Source organism: Podarcis pityusensis (genome assembly GCF_964106645.2).
Source record: "Podarcis pityusensis genome assembly, chromosome: 11".
NCBI classification, from domain to species: domain Eukaryota; kingdom Metazoa; phylum Chordata; class Lepidosauria; order Squamata; family Lacertidae; genus Podarcis; species Podarcis pityusensis.
This window is the reverse complement of record NC_138036.1, coordinates 19,077,368-19,094,637: the sequence shown is the minus strand read 5'-3', so window position 1 is coordinate 19,094,637 and position 17,270 is coordinate 19,077,368. Positions and strand designations below refer to the sequence as shown.

Sequence of the window (17,270 nt, the reverse complement as noted above, 5' to 3'; positions counted from 1 at the left end):
AATTTCTGTGTAGTTCACATCCGGCAGTTTAAAAGCCTTGGGGCAGCATTAAATCTTGCCTATCCTACCCACTCCTGTTCCTGACTTCATTCGCCAAGTCCTTTTCACGATGGATAGAGGACAGCTGTCCCAGTTGGCCATAAAGCAAGTGGCTTATGGGGACTTTTATGACTTTATGGCTTGTAAGCAGCAGGAGTTAGGCAAGGAGCCAGCCTTGCAGGATATTTTGCCAGATGGGCCAGTCCTATAACCTAGGAAGAGCAAGCGAGCAAACTGAAAAATTCCATATAATTATTGAATTCTGAATTACAGTGTGTCCTCTATCCAAACTGTTGTCCTAACACTGAAGAAGATAATACACTCAAATTTTCTATTCCTGGCACCCCCAGATTTAGGTGGGGGAAATAATGTCAGTTGGTGTAGACCAATGTTTCCCAAACTTGGGTCTCCAGCTATTTTTTTTTAAACTACAATTCCCATCATCCTTGACCACTGGTTCTGCTAGCTAGGGATGATGGGAGTTGTAGTCCAAAAATGGTTGGAGACCCAAGTTTGGGAAGCACTGGTACAGTGGTACCTCGGGTTACATACGCTTCAGGTTACAGACGCTTCAGGTTACAGACTCCGCTAACCCAGAAATATTACCTTAAGAACGTTGCTTCAGGATGAGAACAGAAATCATGCTCCGGCGGTGCGGCGGCAGCTGAAGGCCCCATTAGCTAAAGTGGTGCTTCAGGTTAAGAACAGTTTCAGGTTAAGAACAGACCTCCGGAACAAATTAAGTACTTAACCCGAGGTACCACTGTATAGACCAAAAGTAAGGAGCCTCAGGATTAGGGTGGGACGGTGGAGAATGTGACCTTCCAGCCCTCCTTACCTGGACCTCAGGACTCTCACCAGGGCACACCTTCTCTTGCAACTTGACACCAATTATTGTCTTTGCTTCATCCGCTCCTTGATTTTCTTTGCCTTGAACTCTGATAATTAACTCTTGGTCTCCTGGGTGGAGGATAGAGAGGGGAGAAACTAGCTTAATGAAAGTGATATTTACATTCATTCTCCACCTGCTGTTGACCCTGGTGCTGCCCATCTCTGGCATGTGGCCCTTGGAAGGTTGTCAGAAGGGGAGGAGGCAAAAAATGGTCCCCCACTCCTAGTATAGTCATACGTTGGTTTTCGAACAGCTTTAGTTCTCAAACGTTTTGGCTCCCGAATGCTGCAAACCTGGAAGTGAGTGTTCCGGTTTGCGAACTATTTTTGGAAGCCGAACATCTGACGGGGCTTCTGCAGCTTCCGATTGGCTGTAGGAGCTTCCTGCAGCCAATCAGAAGCCACACTTTGGTTTCCGAACGTTTTGGAAGTTGAACTGACTTCTGGAAGGGATTCTGTTCGACTTCTGAGGTACGACTGTATAGACAAATGAATTAGGTGCATGGATGTTCTGTCAGCTTCCTTTTGTTACTAGCAAGATGTAAGCACAAACTGATTGCCTCATGGCCGGTCCAGCTGTGTGATACAGTTAGTGCCACTTAGTGATGGGCCTTTGCAATTCTGGCACAGAGGCACTTGTGCAGGTTATTACATGCAAAACTCAAAGGGTGATGCCAAGTATGGCATATCTATCTTATTCTCCCTTTTGGAAGGCGGGTGCCCCACGGTGGAATTTTCATGATATTCTGTGGCATTCGTTTTGTTGTAACCGTTGCCCAACAACTTTTTCTGTGCAGGGTAGACAATTTTGGGCTGGGACTCTTACTCCAAACGAAGCAAATCAAGCGCATGGTGTCGTCCTACGTTGGGGAGAACGCAGAGTTTGAGCGGCAGTATTTATCTGGAGAACTGGAGGTTGAGCTTACGCCACAGGTACAACACCTTTCTTAAGGGGCTAAATATTTTTTTAAGAAAATGTGTTTCATTATTTAGCTAATGAATTTATAGATACGCATGCAACACACACACACACACACACACACACACACACACAAACAAAAATGGAATACTAAAACAAGATACTGAGCAGTGCCATCTAACAATTAGCAAAAGGAAATGAACAAATAAATACATTTTTAACAGGCCTGTAGATCACATCACAGCTGACTCCTCTTGGATTTGGCAGGAGAAGGTGTTCCAGAGAATCGCTGCTTTGGAAAGAGACTGCTTCTGCTTTGTCACCAGACGTCAGCCTGCTAGCTGTGGGGTTTTAAAACAGTTATACCTAGTAGAGTGAACCTTGGCTTCTTGGCCTGTTCTGGGTGGGGTTAGACTCCCCTGGAAGTCTGTAGCAAGGTTTATCCTGGATCCAACATTTTCACCAGAGGCTCAGAACGTCTGTTTTCAGATCCTGTTGGTTCACCAGCTAAGGCCCCTTTTGGACAGAGATGAGTTGGCCACTACTCCAGACTAGATGATTCAATGTGTTTCATGTGGGGCTGCCCTTGAAGACAACTTGGAACTTCCACCTGGTCCAACACGTGGCTTCCAAGGAACTTAAGGGAGCTCCTCTTGGAACTTGCATAGCCCCTGTTCCAAAATAGCTGTGTAGGTTTCCAGTTCATTTCCAGGCCCAACATCAGTGTTTGAAGCCCTGAATGACTTAGGCTTGTGAAACATGGACCACTTATAAAGACCATCTCCAACTCATTGAAAGATTCCATCAAAGGTGTCTCTGAAAAATTTTACACATCACTTGGGAAGACAGGCGAACTAATGCCAGTGTACTGGAAGAAGCAAAGATCACCAGTGGTGAAGCAATGATTCTTAAACATCAGCTTCATTGGACTGGTCATGTTGTGCCAATGTCTGATTATCGTCTTCCAAAGCAACTATTCTATTCCAAACTTAAAAATGGAAAGTGTAATGCCGGTGGTCAACAAAAGAGGTTTAAAGACTCTCTCAAGGCAAATCTAAAAAAATGTAGTATAAACACCTACAACTGGGAAACACTGGCCTGCAAGCGCTCCAGTTGGAGAACAGCCTTTACCAAAGGTGTCATGGGCTTTGAAGACACTTGAACTCAGGACGCAAGGGAGAAACGTGCTAGGAGGAAGGCACGCTTGGCAAACCCTCACCAAGATCAATTCCACTGGGAAACCAATGTCCCCACTGTGGAAGGACGTGTAGATCCAGAATTGGCCTCCATAGTCACTTACGGACTCACTGTTAAAACCGTGTTTATGTAAGACAATCTTACTCGGCTACAAGTTATCGCCAAAGAAGGCGGCTTAGGCCATCATATCTGAAAGACCACCTCCTTCCCCACAGACCCTCGTAGGAGTTGAGGTTGACAGAAGGGGCCCCTCTTGGTGTTCCACCACCCCTGGAGGCTCAGAGGACATTCTCCACAGCAGTCCCTTAGCTGTGAAATTCCCTCCCCATAGAGGTGTATTTGGCACTTCCATTATATACCTAAGAATCGCAGCATCACAGAAGTGTAGGGATGTCTTTACCCTGGTCTTTGACACCTGAGACACCCCATTCTCTTAACTAATTTGGTTTAAACCGTTCTTCATATTTTATTTTGAAACCTTCTGGCGAAGGGCGGCTAAGAAATCATAAGCTGGGGTAGCTCAGTTAGCAGAGCACGAGACTCTTCATCTCAGGGTTGTGGGCTTGAGCCCCACATTGGGCAAAAGATTCCCGCATTGCAGGGGGTTGGACTGGATGACCCTCGTGGTCCCTTCCAATTCTAAGCCCAAACCTGGTGCCTTTTCCCCAGCTCAGTCTTATTTGTGGGAGTTCTTAGGGCTGACAGTTCTAACTGGCTGGACAGAAACGTTACTGCCACTTGCGGGTGTTTTTGGAAGAGTCAAATGTTCAAAACTAATCATGAGGAAAGTTACAGTAAATAGAGAGCAGATAGTTCATAAGGCACACTTTTACCAATAGGTATTGGTATCTTAAAAAGCAGAGACATCACCTTGCCAACAAAGGTCCGTATAGTTAAAGCTATGGTTTTCCCAGTAGTGATGTGTGGAAGTGAGAGCTGGACCATAAAGAAGGCTGATCGCCGAAGAATGGATGCTTTTGAATTATGGTGCTGGAGGAGACTCTTGAGAGTCCCATGGACTGCAAGAAGATCAAACCTATCCATTCTGAAGGAAATCAGCCCTGAGTGCTTACTAGAAGGACAGATCGTGAAGCAGAGGCTCCAATACTTTGGCCACCTCATGAGAAGAGAAGACTCCCTGGAAAAGACCCTGATGTTGGGAAAGATGGAGGGCACAAGGAGAAGGGGACGACAGAGGACGAGATGGTTGGACAGTGTTCTCAAAGCTACCAGCATGAGTTTGACCAAACTGCGGGAGGCAGTGGAAGACAGGAGTGCCTGGCGTGCTCTGGTCCATGGGGTCACGAAGAGTCGGACACAACTAAACAGCAACAACAAATTGGGTGGGTAGATAAGAATTGTCAGAGACAGGTTTTTAAAGTACAGATGCTGCCATCTTGTAGATCAAACTTAAGTATGGAATGAATTTATTCAGGCCTTTCTGAGATCAAGCAATTTTTTTTGGTAAGGTTTGCAGGTTTGCTGGCATGTTGAATTTCCTAGCAACAAAAAGTACTGTATCCTATCCATAAAACAGGCCACCGTTGCAAAGGTGGAATAAAGCAGGTTCTAGCCAGATTAGCAGTTGTCTGTTGCTCTGGCAGGATGTTCTCCCATAAAATATTTTCATGGACCTTTCAGCCTCTGTTGTCTTTGGGTGATCAGCTTTCATGTCACCATGGGATAGGCAGGAGTGGTTCTTTTTTTTTTTTTAAATGATATTTATTGAGAATTTTAAGATTACAAAGAAACAAAGAAAAAAGAAGGAAAAAACAAGTAACAATTAAAGAATACAAATCAATAAAAAGCAAAGTCAAAAAGCAAAAGCAAAACACATAATACATCAAAATCAAAAAGCAAAAATAAACAGAAAATTTAAAAACAGATCCAATATTCCCAAATCCTTAACTGTTATTACCTTATTTCATCGACCTCCTCGCACCTCCCTTTTTTGTATTCTAGTTGTTAATTATCTCAGCAAATCCTTTCCATCTTTCATAATATTCTGTCATTTAATTACCTTAATCTATTTTAACCTTATCTTACCATAAAGAACCCTAAAACTTAAAACTTAAATCTTATTTATACCAATTCCTCATAACCATAACATATTCTTACATAATTCTTTTTAACATTTCTGCTAAAGCCAAATAATTTCGTTCCAACATTTTTCTAATACTCATTAATTTTACAAAACTTTCCTAAATAAATTTTTTAAAACTTTCTTCCAATCTTCATCCAACGTCTCTTCCTCCTGGTCTCGGGTTTTGTCAGTCCTTTCTATCCCATCCATCTAGTTCATCAACCTGGTAACCTTATGTCCAAGGCTCTTAAATCTCTTCCATGTCCCTTCCGCAGGTCTTCTTCATATTTATACCTGTACTTTACTTTGTCTTCTGCTCCTTTCACTCGTGGAGACTCCAGCTTGACAATATTTTTGTCCCTTCACGACAGATCAGCCCCTCAGCCCCTTTTCCATAGTCAACACTGAACTCCATGTGGTATTTAAAAGCATGTTTCAAGGTCCCTCCAAAGTTAAGGGCCCCCACAACTCCAAACTCCTCCCGGCCCAAAGCCAGACTTAAAAGGTCAAAACATCCCTGCGTAGGGGGGTCTATCCAGCCCCCCATCTCCAAGCCAAACAAGACTCTATCTCTCCAAATCTGGCTTTTTCCAGGTTCATTCGTCAAATCCAACAACTCATGTTCCTGCTGGGCCACAGTTCCTTCCGTCTCTGCCTCTCGAGGTCCAGCAACAACCTTCTCCCTCATCTGATCTGTCAGAGCACACTCCTGGATTAATTCCTGAGTGGGTTCTATATAGGTACCCACTGCCTGTCCAAAATTTCCGATCGCAAGAGTCATCAAATCCGTCTTCTCATGTAACTGTTCCAATAAAGCACTTGTCTTGCAGAAGGCAAGCACCAGAGCCTCCGAGTACATTCTTGTACAAGGTCAGAGTCTGGTCCCACGATCTTAATCTATTGCAGCTGCAAAGCTCCCCAGTTCAGATTTAATAACAGTTTCACAAGCTCCCTCTAGGGGAGAAAGCTTCTATTTGTATCCATCTCTCTCTCTCTTTTTTTAAAGCAGATCTAACAACAAAGTTTCCTTTTTCAGATATTTTGTCAATATTTTGTTCCTTTTAGATGCGAAGGGGAACAATGGAATCAATATGTTTCTCTTCTTTTAACTATCTGTCAAAAACGTTTGTCTATAGTCAATGAACTTCCCGAGGACATCTGTCCTGACACCCCGCTCCCAGGTTCAAGACGGTGGAAAATTGCTTTTCTTTACTCTCTCTTCTGCAGGTTTAAACAGTCCAGAAAAAGTTCCCCCCTTTTCTCCTGCTTCCAAGGGGGGTTCAGTAATTTTAAATGATGAAAATTGATCCTTTACAGACAACTTTCTAAACTCTAGCTTGCCGTGTCTTTGCTTTAATCTATCTACAAAAGCGGAAGGCGGACTTCCTGTTTAGACCTTCCCGCTTCAGTGCCAAATTAAAAGAAATTTCTTAATCCAATTTTCCGTTCTACTCACGGGCAGTTATTTAAAATCCAATTGTCCACAGGAAAAAGTCAGCGCTCTCCGGCAACAGCAATGTGGCTTCACTCCGTGAAAGAAGCAGTCGATTCAAAGCACCGCGCCACTCACCCCACGTCGCTCCGGATCCCCGAAACCGGGGTTCCCCGTGAGTAGGGGGGGCGCAAAGGTGCCAGCCGAATCCCACGTCCACAGGCTTCTCCCGCCTGTGGTTTTTGATGGGTCTCCGCCTTGCCGTGGCGGTTCAGACCCTTTTTTCCACGGAGCGGATTCCTCCCGATCGGAGGAAATCCGCCATTGCCAGAGGCGCCAACCTGGAAGTCTAGGCAGGAGTGGTTCTCCAGGCCAGGCAGCAGAGTGCTAAGAGAGCCTGTGACATCAGAGCAGGCCAGCCAATGAAATTCGAAACCCTAAGACCCATGTGTACCTTCTGTGAAACCAAATCCCTTAATAAGTGCTGTTCTGCATACTTTTGCATTCAGATGGCAGTACATGCCGTTTGAGGGAAAATGGAGCTGTTTGGTGGAAAGAAGGCAGAAGACGTCAAAGGGGAGAAAGCAGGAGAAGTAGGGAATTTGGGAACAGGATGCTGGACTAGAAGGGCCATTGGCCTGATCCTGCTGGCTCTACTTATGTCCTGAACAACCCGGGAATCTCTCTTGTTATCGGTCTCTTCGGTTTCCTTCTAGGGCACCCTGGCTGAACGCATTCGAGCAGGAGGAGCAGGTATCCCAGCTTTCTTCACCAGCACGGGGTATGGGACTTTAGTGCAAGAAGGAGGGGCTCCAATCAAATACAACACAGATGGTACTGTTGCCCTTGCCAGCGAGCCCAGAGAGGTAAAAGATCATGCTTGTGTGTTTTAATGGTGGAACTAGGGCAGCGGTAGGGGACCATCACTCTTGGGAAGAGAGAGTCCATAACAGACAGACAGAGGGCCTTCTTGGTGGTGGCGCCTGGCCAGTGGAACGCCCTCCCATCAGATGTCAAGGAAATAAGCAGCTATCTTATTTTTAAAAGACATCTGAAGGCGGCCCTGTTTAGGGACGTTTTTAATATTTAATGCTGTATTGTTTTTAACACTCGATTGGGAGCCGCCCAGAGTGGCTGGGGAAACTCAGCCAGATGGGCGGGGTATAAATAATAAAATATTATTATTATTATTATTAGTAGTAGTAGTATTTTATTAGTATTAAAGCCATGTGAGGCTTTTGACCAGTTAGCATCAGCCATGCCCCCATCCCTATTGCTTGGCATTCTGCAAAGGAATAATTTAAAATGCCAACATGGGAAGGAACAGTTTTCAAGATGAATAACTTTTCAAATATTTCCTCCCGCTCCTGACTTCTCACAGGTGAGAGAGTTTGATGGGCGACACTATATTATGGAAAAATCGATAACGGGGGATTTTGCGCTAGTGAAGGCGTGGAAATCTGATCGCGCCGGGAACATTATCTTCAGGTACAGTATTGCACACAGAGCAAATGTGCTTTTCTCCAAAGCAGCAGTTTTCAAAGGGTTCGCCAGGAAATCTTGGACTTCCTTTGGAAGCTCACCAGAGTATCCTGAACGAGAAGATCAGTCATGTTGGACAAAGCTGACCCGTCAGTGTGCAAATGTTCTTCCCCTGTAATACGCAGCTCCAAGGGGCTCCCCCCCCCTTGTGTTGGGATACACCTGCAGCTCACATGGGGCACATTATGCTCACTTGACTTGTATAATAATTTAAATTTAATTTAAAAGTTGTTTAGCCCACTCTTCAGGGTTCGGTTTTTTTGGTTATGTTTAGGTTTTGAGTGTGTTAATGCAGACAGTTTTCACCCAGAGGGACCAATGGTCTGACTCTGTTTCTTATAACCTGTGAAAAGTGGAGATTTAGGAAATATAAGCATTGAATAGATGGAGAATGAATTTATAATGCTATGAAAAAAATAGGGTCGATCTGAATTTTTAAAAAAAGAAATCTGCATTTCTTGTATCTATTCTTGCTTGGTGCAACTCGGTCTGACCCTTATGTTTCCCTCCCCTTATGGTCTTGATTTATTGGCTACTTTAAAATGAGGCTGCATTTTAAATTGCACTTTAACCTGTATTTTAAATTGCCCCCCCTCTATTTCCCCCCATTATGTTTTTACTGTGATTTTATTGATGTTAGCCACCCTGAGCCCGGCTCTGGCCGGGGTATAAATTCTTCTTCTTCTTCTTCTTCTTCTTCTTCTTCTTCTCCCAAATTTGGTGAGCGCAGGGACTCGTTTAGCATTTAATAAAGCAAAGGTGTCCAGGAGGGGGCAGTAGAAGCCCAAACATTTTTTTATGTTGTATGATAAGCTCAGGATAGAGAGAAATATCTAGAAAATAGGATCCTTTGATTCAGTTTTGAGGCTGCTCTACCAAGGCTTAGAGTCTGTGCCTTAGACCATCATTTGAGACACATTATCAGAAAAACTTGACACCTCCTGTATAACGGTGGGATTGACCCCCTGTTTGCTCTGGTCACCAACCCCCCCCTCCCCAATTCCCTTCCCCCTCTTCCCCCATGTACAACACATGCAAACAAAAACAGCTCATTTCCAGGAATGGAGAGTTGCTCTTGCACTCAGATCCTCCTTTCTGGTTTCCCATAGCATCTGGTCGGCCACTGTGAGAACAGAATGCTGGACTAGATAGGCCATTGGCCTGATCCTGCAGGCTCTTCTTACGTTTTTATATTCTTAAGCATATGTCAAATTTTTATATAACACCCCCCCCCCCCAAAAAACCCCAACCAGTATTGTGTTTGCCATGGACCTTGGTTTGCTAGTGGGAATCTTCTGGGTAGAAGGCAATGAAGTATTTCTGCAGTCAAGTCTTGCTCTTCCCCCATTCAATGGTCAAATAGGTGTCACAAATGATGTGCAACTTGGATTATCTCCTTTCTCCCCTCCACGTTTCAAAATGTGCCCTGATGTGCATCCTGTTGCCCAGTTTATTTAGCTGGGAGTAAACACTGCTGAACTCGGTGGAACCTACTTCCCAGTTGACACTTAGAAGGAGCGCATTGCAAAGTCCCCCACCCCTCCTTTTAAACAGTAGCACACATGCAGACAAACACACACTGCATGGTAAACAAGCCTGCAATTTTAAATGTGTTCTTAAACATATCCTAGATATGCAAAGGTCTATATGTTACCACCTTACTGCTATCTTCTCCTTCCTTCCTAATTCCTTTAAATTTAGGTTGACCCAGTGCTTCCCCTGATATTAAAGTAATATAGCAGCCTGAATGTGAGCAGAAAATACTCTCCTATCTTTTGCTTTCAGTTAACTTTAGCTTCCCCTTTTCTCTGCCTCAAATAGGAAAACGGCAAGAAACTTTAACCAGCCCATGTGTAAAGCTGCCAGAACAACTGTAGTAGAGGTAAGGTCAAACAATTTTTACTTGTACTTCAAAGCTTGCAAGGACTCCTTACAGATCTTTGCGAATTGCTCAGATGAAGTTGACAGATGCTGTATACATGCATAACTGAAACCAGGCGTGATGTTCTGCTCCAGTTGAAGATGATATGCCTTTACCTGCAGCAGGGATAGAAGAGGGAAGGATTTTAGAGAAGCCCAAATGATGACAAGCTGTGGTATCATTTGCGTGAACGTAAAACCTGAACACCTGTTTCTGGTAAACAACTACGAAAGGCCTAGTGCTCACCTGAGGCCTGCAGGCTGAAGGTGGAGACCCCCAAGATTTAATGTTCCTCAACCAACTAACCTAAACCTAAACCTAAACCTAAACCTAAACCTAAACTTAAACCTAAACCTAAACCTAAACCTAAACCTAAACCTAAACTAAACTTCCATTGCATAGAAAGTGATATCAGCAGGGACGATCGCAGTCCTCAGAGTGGTTTAACAGTCTGTCCCTCTTCCCAGGGAACTATGGGAACTGTAGCTCTGTGAGGGGGAATAGGGGTCTCCTCACAACTCTCAGTACCCTCAGCACACCACATTTCCCAGGATTATTTGGGGGAAGCTGTGGCTGTTTTAAAACAGCATCATGCCACTTTCAGGTATAGTGCAGATGAGATCTTCAGCAGCTGTATGCTGGCATACCAGTCTTCCCGTGCTTGTGCTTATGTAGCCAAAACCTCACTGACGCTCAAGGGAAGAAGTACCCAGCAGACATGAAGTAATAATTATACGCAGGCAGAAAAGCAAATCTGTAGCTAAAATGTATCCTAGAGGGTGGGGAAGCAGCCACACAAAAATTAAATGTTGTAGAATACTGACAGACTGAAAAATGGGGAAAATGAGAACTAGGTAGCATAAGGGAATAGAATAGACTGGGCAGAACAGGCTTATGCGAATATATAGATTATATAGAGAGCTATATAACCATCTTGTTTTCTGGATGTCAGTTCCTGGTTCACACTGAGAAGCTATTTTTGGACTCCCCCAGACAGCCTGTTTATTGAGCTTTCACTCCGATCTGCTTGTCCAAAACTTACTCAGAGGTTATTTTATAAGTAAAATTTGTTTCTCACCATTTCTCCCAAATGAGCCCAGGGTGGTATATGTCCAATTTTTCACTTGAGCTTTCAATCAGATTTGTTTGCAGGGAAGATTTATGACTGTCAGCATTCATCCCGATCTTCTGGTTACTCTCCTAGCCCCAAAAGATTCTGTGGTAGTGGTGTTTTTTTAAAACAGATTTGTTGTGCCAGGGCAAACAGAGAAACTTTGAGGCACTTTTAATTTCACAAACCTGAGTTTCCAGTGTGCGCTTGTTAACCCTTCTGCAAAACAACGGGTGTTCTGAAGGCCGTAATTATTTGATTGTCCCCAGGGATGGAAGAGAAAGGTGCCCTTATGCATGTAGAGAGAAGTTGAAGAATTTTGTGTAGCTAGGATTGGGCACAAGTATACCCACCCTTGCCTCAAATGAAGAGACAAACCCCAATGTAGGATGTAAACAGCAAGTGGGGATAAAAATTCCAGTGCAGTCAGCGAAGATTGAGCATGCTGTTTTCACATGCTATTATTTTCTTTTTGTATCCCATTTGTAGAATACTTTGTAAGGGGAATGGTTCCTTACCAAAGGGAAAAACAAAAGCTAGGATAACAGAAGCCTAGTTTTCCTCCTGATTTTTGAGATCCTCATTCATTATGGAATAGTTGGGAGACTGGAAGATGAGGTTTGATTTAGCAAGGAAGAGGAACAAAGGGGTGGGGGTGGGGCTCAGATCTGAGTGCAGAAATGCTCTTTCACCCACAACTAATTAAGGAAATGTAATTAAAAACCCTGCAATGTATCTTTGGTTACTTAGCAACGCCATTAGAATGCTGCTATTGCAGGTACAATGGACTTTCATTACATTGTGGGACAGGAATGAATAGCTTCATTAGTCACCAAAAATTGTGGTGTTGCTTTCATTGTTAACGATGAGACGCTGAGAAATGGCCGTGCTTATAAATGCACACTCTTATATTGCCGATAACAGTCTTCGCTCTTGCGTCCCAGAAACTCTGCTTAATTCTAATTCTACCTCACAAATTTGAATTCCGAGATGCGCCACACTGACTACGCATCAGCCAGGAAGCTGCAATAGGGGCTTTGGCCTACCAGTGAGTTTCTTCAAACACAATTCAAAGTGTTGGTGCTGACATTTAAAGCCCTAAACGGCCTCGGCCCAGTATACCTGAAGGAGTGTCTCCACCCCCATCGTTCTGCCCGGACACTGAGGTCCAGCTCCGAGGAACTTCTGGTGGTTCCCTCACTGTGAGAAGTGAGATTACAGGGAACCAGGCAGAGGGCCTTCTCAGTATTGGCACCCGCCCTATGGAGTGCCCTCCCATCTGATGGCAAGGAAATAAACAACTATCTGACTTTTAGAAGACATTTGAAGGCAGCCCTGTTTAGGGAAGTTTTTAATGACTGATGTTTTATTGTGTTTTTAATATTCTCTTGGAAGCTGCCCAGAGTGGCTGGGGAAACCCAGCCAGATGGGCGGGGTATAAATAATAAATTATTATAATATTATTATTATCTTGTCCCTTTTTTCTAATTCAGGGGTAGCTAACCTGAGACCCTCCAGATGGTGTTGAAATCCATCTCCTATTAGCCGTAGGCAGCATGGCCAAAGGTCGGGAACGATGGGAGTTGAAGTCTAATAACATCTGGAGGGTCAAGGGTTGCTTCCTGGATCGTGTCCAAGCTTCCACACAATCACTTTTCCGCATTAAACATTACAGCGTTGGCCACTCAAAAATGCTTTTATATACTGGTGTAAGATATGAATTTGCACCTGCTGAATGGATGAACTTGGGCATCCGTCTTTAGTGGCTTCCCAGCTGCAAGGACACAAGAATTAGCCTTTTGTGTCCAGGAAATTCCTGTGGCAATTGTCACTAGTAGTGAATCTTTGCACACTTTCCTGCCAAGAGCAAAGGTTTGTACCCAGGATTCCCAGATGCACAAGGTTGCAGTGCTTCATGCAACTTGGGAGAAAAGTAGGATATCAATACATAAATACGAGAATGACAACAATGTATTTGGCCATGATGCCATCTTGGTCTTCCACATTTCAGCCTTAGAAATCCATCTAGAGCTCTGGTTCTGTTTTTCCTCTTTTATAGTTTAAGGTGGGGGGTAGAATTAATGGTTTGGAAGGTTTATTAGAAGGCTAGAATAGAAAGACATTTTTCCTTTGGTGTTCTGCTGGGTACCTATTGCTGTTTTGCAAAGTAAGGCAGGATGGAGAGAGGCTTGGCTGTTTGCTTGCTTCTGTCAAATTGGAAAATGGTGCGTTTTGTTGCTTCCCCCACCCCCACGGTGCTCCTCAATCCTATTTGGAGTTTCTGTGGGGAAGAGTCTTGCTGTGCTTCAGCTATTATGTTGCAACGCGCATCTTGAGTTATGATGAGTTTCTCCGACTGGCATTTCAAAACGCTTATTCTTTTATAAGCCCATGGGGACAACCCACCTGCTTAAATGAATGTCTTTGGTGTTCTTAGCACATGGGGTGGCAACATGTGCATTCTGCACATGTTATGAATTGAAGTGTCCCAAACTATACGCTCAGAATAAATGCGTGCTCATATATATATATATATATTTGCTTTGTAAAATGCTCCTTGCTTCCAAGAAGTAAAGTGAAAGATCATGGGTATATGAAGAGAGAGGGAAAATAGTGTCTGCTCAAATATTTTGCTCTTGGAAAGGCGTCGTATGGAGAGAAGCCTCCTAGTGACTGTAGTAGCTGCTGGTTCTCAAAGCAGCTACAGACACAGTTGCACCTTCAGATTGCACTTCTACGCCGTCGCCTTGGATGACTCTTTGGTTAAAGAGAGGACCATTGCACAGTACCTCACTGTTTTGCTGGAGAGAACAAGAAAGTTAAATACTGGCTGGGGACTTCCTGTTCCCATCTGGCAATTAATAGCAAGACCTTGCAGTGCTGAGAGTGTGAATAGGCAGCCGAGGCGGCTTTCTCTTCTAGCGTAAACATGCAAACATTACCTGCTTGGCTTCAGGCTCTTTTATTCTAGAATATTGGGAAATGGGTGGCATAAAGTATTTTGCCATGGTTGTTCTTGGAAGCCACATGGCGCTCAGTGTGTTTAGACACAATCTGTGCAACGCTTACTTGCAGAACCAGGAAGTGGGTAGTAGAGAAAGTGAGACTTCCAGTTAAAGGATCTAAGAAGAAGAAGAGTTTGGATTTGATATCCCACTCTATCACTACCCGAAGGAGTCTCAAAGTGGCTAACAATCTCCTTTCCCTTCCTCCCCCACAACAAACACTCTGTGAGGTGAGTGAGGCTGAGAGACTTCAGAGAAGTGTGACTGGCCCAAGGTCACCCAACAGCTGCATGTGGAGGAGTGGGGAAGCGAACCCGGTTCACCAGATTACGAGTCCACCGCTCTTAATCACTACACCATGCTGGCTCTCCCAAGCCCTCACCTCACTTCATAAACTGAGAGCTCTTGGAGCTATGTAACTCATTGTTGCTTCAAAAAATAACCCGGGGACTTACCTCTTCAAAAGGAACTGAAGGGCCCTGCATGTTGCCATCTGCTAATCTTTGTGTACTGTGTGCACTCTCTGATTTTTACCCTTTTTGTTTTTCACATCTGCTCAGGTAGAAGAAATTGTGGACGTTGGTTCCTTTGCCCCAGAAGATATTCATGTCCCCAAGATCTACGTCCATCGTCTCATCAAAGGGGGAAAGTATGAAAAAAGAATCGAGGTAAGTTTTAACGAGTTTGGGGCCATCCTGTGTGTTTGCCCATGCAGCCTGGGCACATTTGTGTTGCTGCTCTTATTTTGCATAATTATGGGTTTCGCTAGTTACAAGGAGTGATGCCTTCCTAGCACGGGTGAAACTTACCTCTCTGACTTCTAAAAAAATTCAGCACACCCACACCCACCCAAGCATATCTTCATCCTGAGGGGTTGGAAACTTGTTTTTTCCCTCTCTTTTTTGAAAAAAACAAAAGCTGATAATCTCATCGGAGCTTGAATGTATAAGCAGTAAAACATTTTTGTGCCTCTGTGGACCTCAGCAGACACCATGCTGTTTCCATATCCAATTATAAATGAAGGTTGAATCCCAATGCGACCCACTTAACAGAACGCATCCTCAGCACTTCATTAATTACATCTGAATTTCACTAAATAGCCCCCAAAACTGCAGCTGTGTCCAACATCCTTTGGTGAGAAATAGTGGATGAATTCTGAGCTCACATTTAGGATTCGGTTATTACCATATTTTTGCATTGGCAAGAAACCTGACCTGCCATCCTAGGATCTGGGGGTGCGAAGATGCTTGGCTGGTATGTTGTGTGTGGGCATGTGTGCCCAAGCATCCCTCAGTCTTTTAGCTTGGCTTACTGAAGTCAGCTGGGACGCGGGTAGCGCTGTGGGTTAAACCACAGAGCCTAGGGCTTGCCGATCAGAAGGTCGGCAGTTCGAATCCCCGCGATGGAGTGAACTCCTGTTTCTCAGTCCCTGCTCCTGCCAACCTAGCAGTTCCAAAGCACGTCAAAGTGCAAGTAGATAAATAGGTACCGCTCCGGCAGGAAGGTAAACGGCGTTTCCGTGCGCTGCTCTGGTTCTCCAGAAACGGCTTAGTCATGCTGGCCACATGACCTGGAAGCTGTCTGCGGACAAACGCTGGCTCCCTTGGCCTATAGAGCGAGATGAGCGCCGCAACCCCAGAGTCGGTCACGACTGGACCTAATGGTCAGGGGTCCATTTACCTTTACCTTTACTTAAGCCAGCTAGAGCTCTTGTCTCTGCAAGTGCACGCCTCTTCTCTGGAGAATGGGTGTCGTTTGAGTGACCTTTGGGGGGGGGTAGCCAACTTCAGTTGCTCCCAGCCAGCATGACAAATGGTCAGGAATGACAGGATATTTTGGAAGCTACCATCCTGACTACCCAAGAGGGGATCCTTTGGAAGCCTGTTGAGCAGATAATTGTGTTTCATGTTGCTGGTGGTAGGGCCAGGTGGCTTTCATTTCTTACGATTCTGTTGACCTATTATTAGAAGTGGTTTCCATACTGTTTTGCCAGGAACGCTGAGATTAGGGAAGAGCTGCGATTCAGAACTGGCGCTCATGAGTTACATGCAAAAAGGTTCAGTCCATGGCAATCTCCAGCAACTGTAGAGAGAGAGACCCCTGGCTGAAACTCTGGAAAGCCCCTGCCAGTCAGTATTAACTGTGTTTTGGAGGTTTAAGTTATGTTTAAAATTTTGCACAGTGTCTATTTTTATTGTTGGCAGCCGCTTTGAGACCTACCTGGTGGAAATAAATAATGTAAAATAATTAAAAAATAAACGGACCCATGTTGTGACTCCCTGTATAAGGCAGCTCCATGGATAGTTTGAGGCAAAAAAAAGCTTGAATTGGGAAGGAACACCAGGGCAGTGTCTCACATCAATTTGTACACCCTCTATATAACCTGCCTCAGAACTTTTTGCAGAGCACAAGGGGTCTGTGGCAGATACGGAACCGTTCCTCAGCAGGCATATCCATAGGGAAAGCTTTGCCTGAACATTTGTTGTTGTTGTTGTTTAGTCGTTTAGTCGTGTCCGACTCTTTGTGACCCCATGGACCAGAGCTCGCCAGGCACTCCTGTCTTCCGCCGCCTTCTGCAGTTTGGTCAAACTCATGCTGGTAGCTTCGAGAACACTGGCCAACCATCTCGTCCTCTGTCGTCCCCTTATCCTTGTGCCCTCAATCATTCTCAACATCAGGGTCTTTCCCAGGGAGTCTTCTCTTCTCATGAGGTGGCCAGAGTCTTGGAGCCTCAGCTTCAGGATCTGTCCTTCCAGTGAGCACTCAGGGCTGATTTCCTTAAGAATGGATACCTGAACATAGAAAACTTGAAAAACCGACCCTTGTGATAAAACTCTTGTTTTAGTGCTTTGGTTCCAAGGCAAGGTCCTAAGGGCATATGATGCAGCCACCTTGCTGAAGATAAGCAGATCAGGGTCTGACCGGTACCTGGACAGGAGACCATTTTGGAACCTCCATATATGTCACTTTGAGCTCCAGGAAGGAAGGAAGGGAGAGAGAGAGATTATAAATAATTAAATGCATCTTACGTGTGCTGAACGATAGCACTGCTTACCTTTTCCTTTTGAGGCTAAGCATCAAATGTTATTCCTGATTCTTCTTCAGCCCGATAGGAGGCTGGGTATAGATC

General features: G+C 44.5%; 1 protein-coding gene and 1 long non-coding RNA gene across 3 annotated transcripts in view; one reads left to right on the top strand and one right to left on the bottom strand.

Annotated features, from left to right (window-relative positions):
• The window catches only part of OXCT1 (3-oxoacid CoA-transferase 1), a 56,082-nt gene that overhangs the window by 14,054 nt on the left and 24,758 nt on the right, over positions 1 to 17,270 (top strand). The window contains exons 4-8 of the mRNA XM_080972824.1: positions 1,728 to 1,863; positions 7,278 to 7,427; positions 7,943 to 8,049; positions 9,925 to 9,985; positions 14,701 to 14,808. Coding sequence (XP_080828950.1) covers positions 1,728 to 1,863; positions 7,278 to 7,427; positions 7,943 to 8,049; positions 9,925 to 9,985; positions 14,701 to 14,808 — 562 coding nt within the window. The remainder of the gene's footprint in view (positions 1 to 1,727; positions 1,864 to 7,277; positions 7,428 to 7,942; positions 8,050 to 9,924; positions 9,986 to 14,700; positions 14,809 to 17,270) is intronic.
• On the bottom strand, positions 707 to 11,471 carry LOC308458468. Of its 2 annotated transcripts, none has more exons than XR_013977447.1 (4): positions 10,403 to 11,471; positions 10,271 to 10,360; positions 10,007 to 10,140; positions 707 to 999 (listed from the first exon to the last, which is right to left on the bottom strand). It is a non-coding gene; the product is annotated as an uncharacterized lncRNA (long non-coding RNA). The 2 variants fall into 2 exon arrangements; XR_013977448.1 differs by having other exon boundaries at positions 10,038 to 10,140.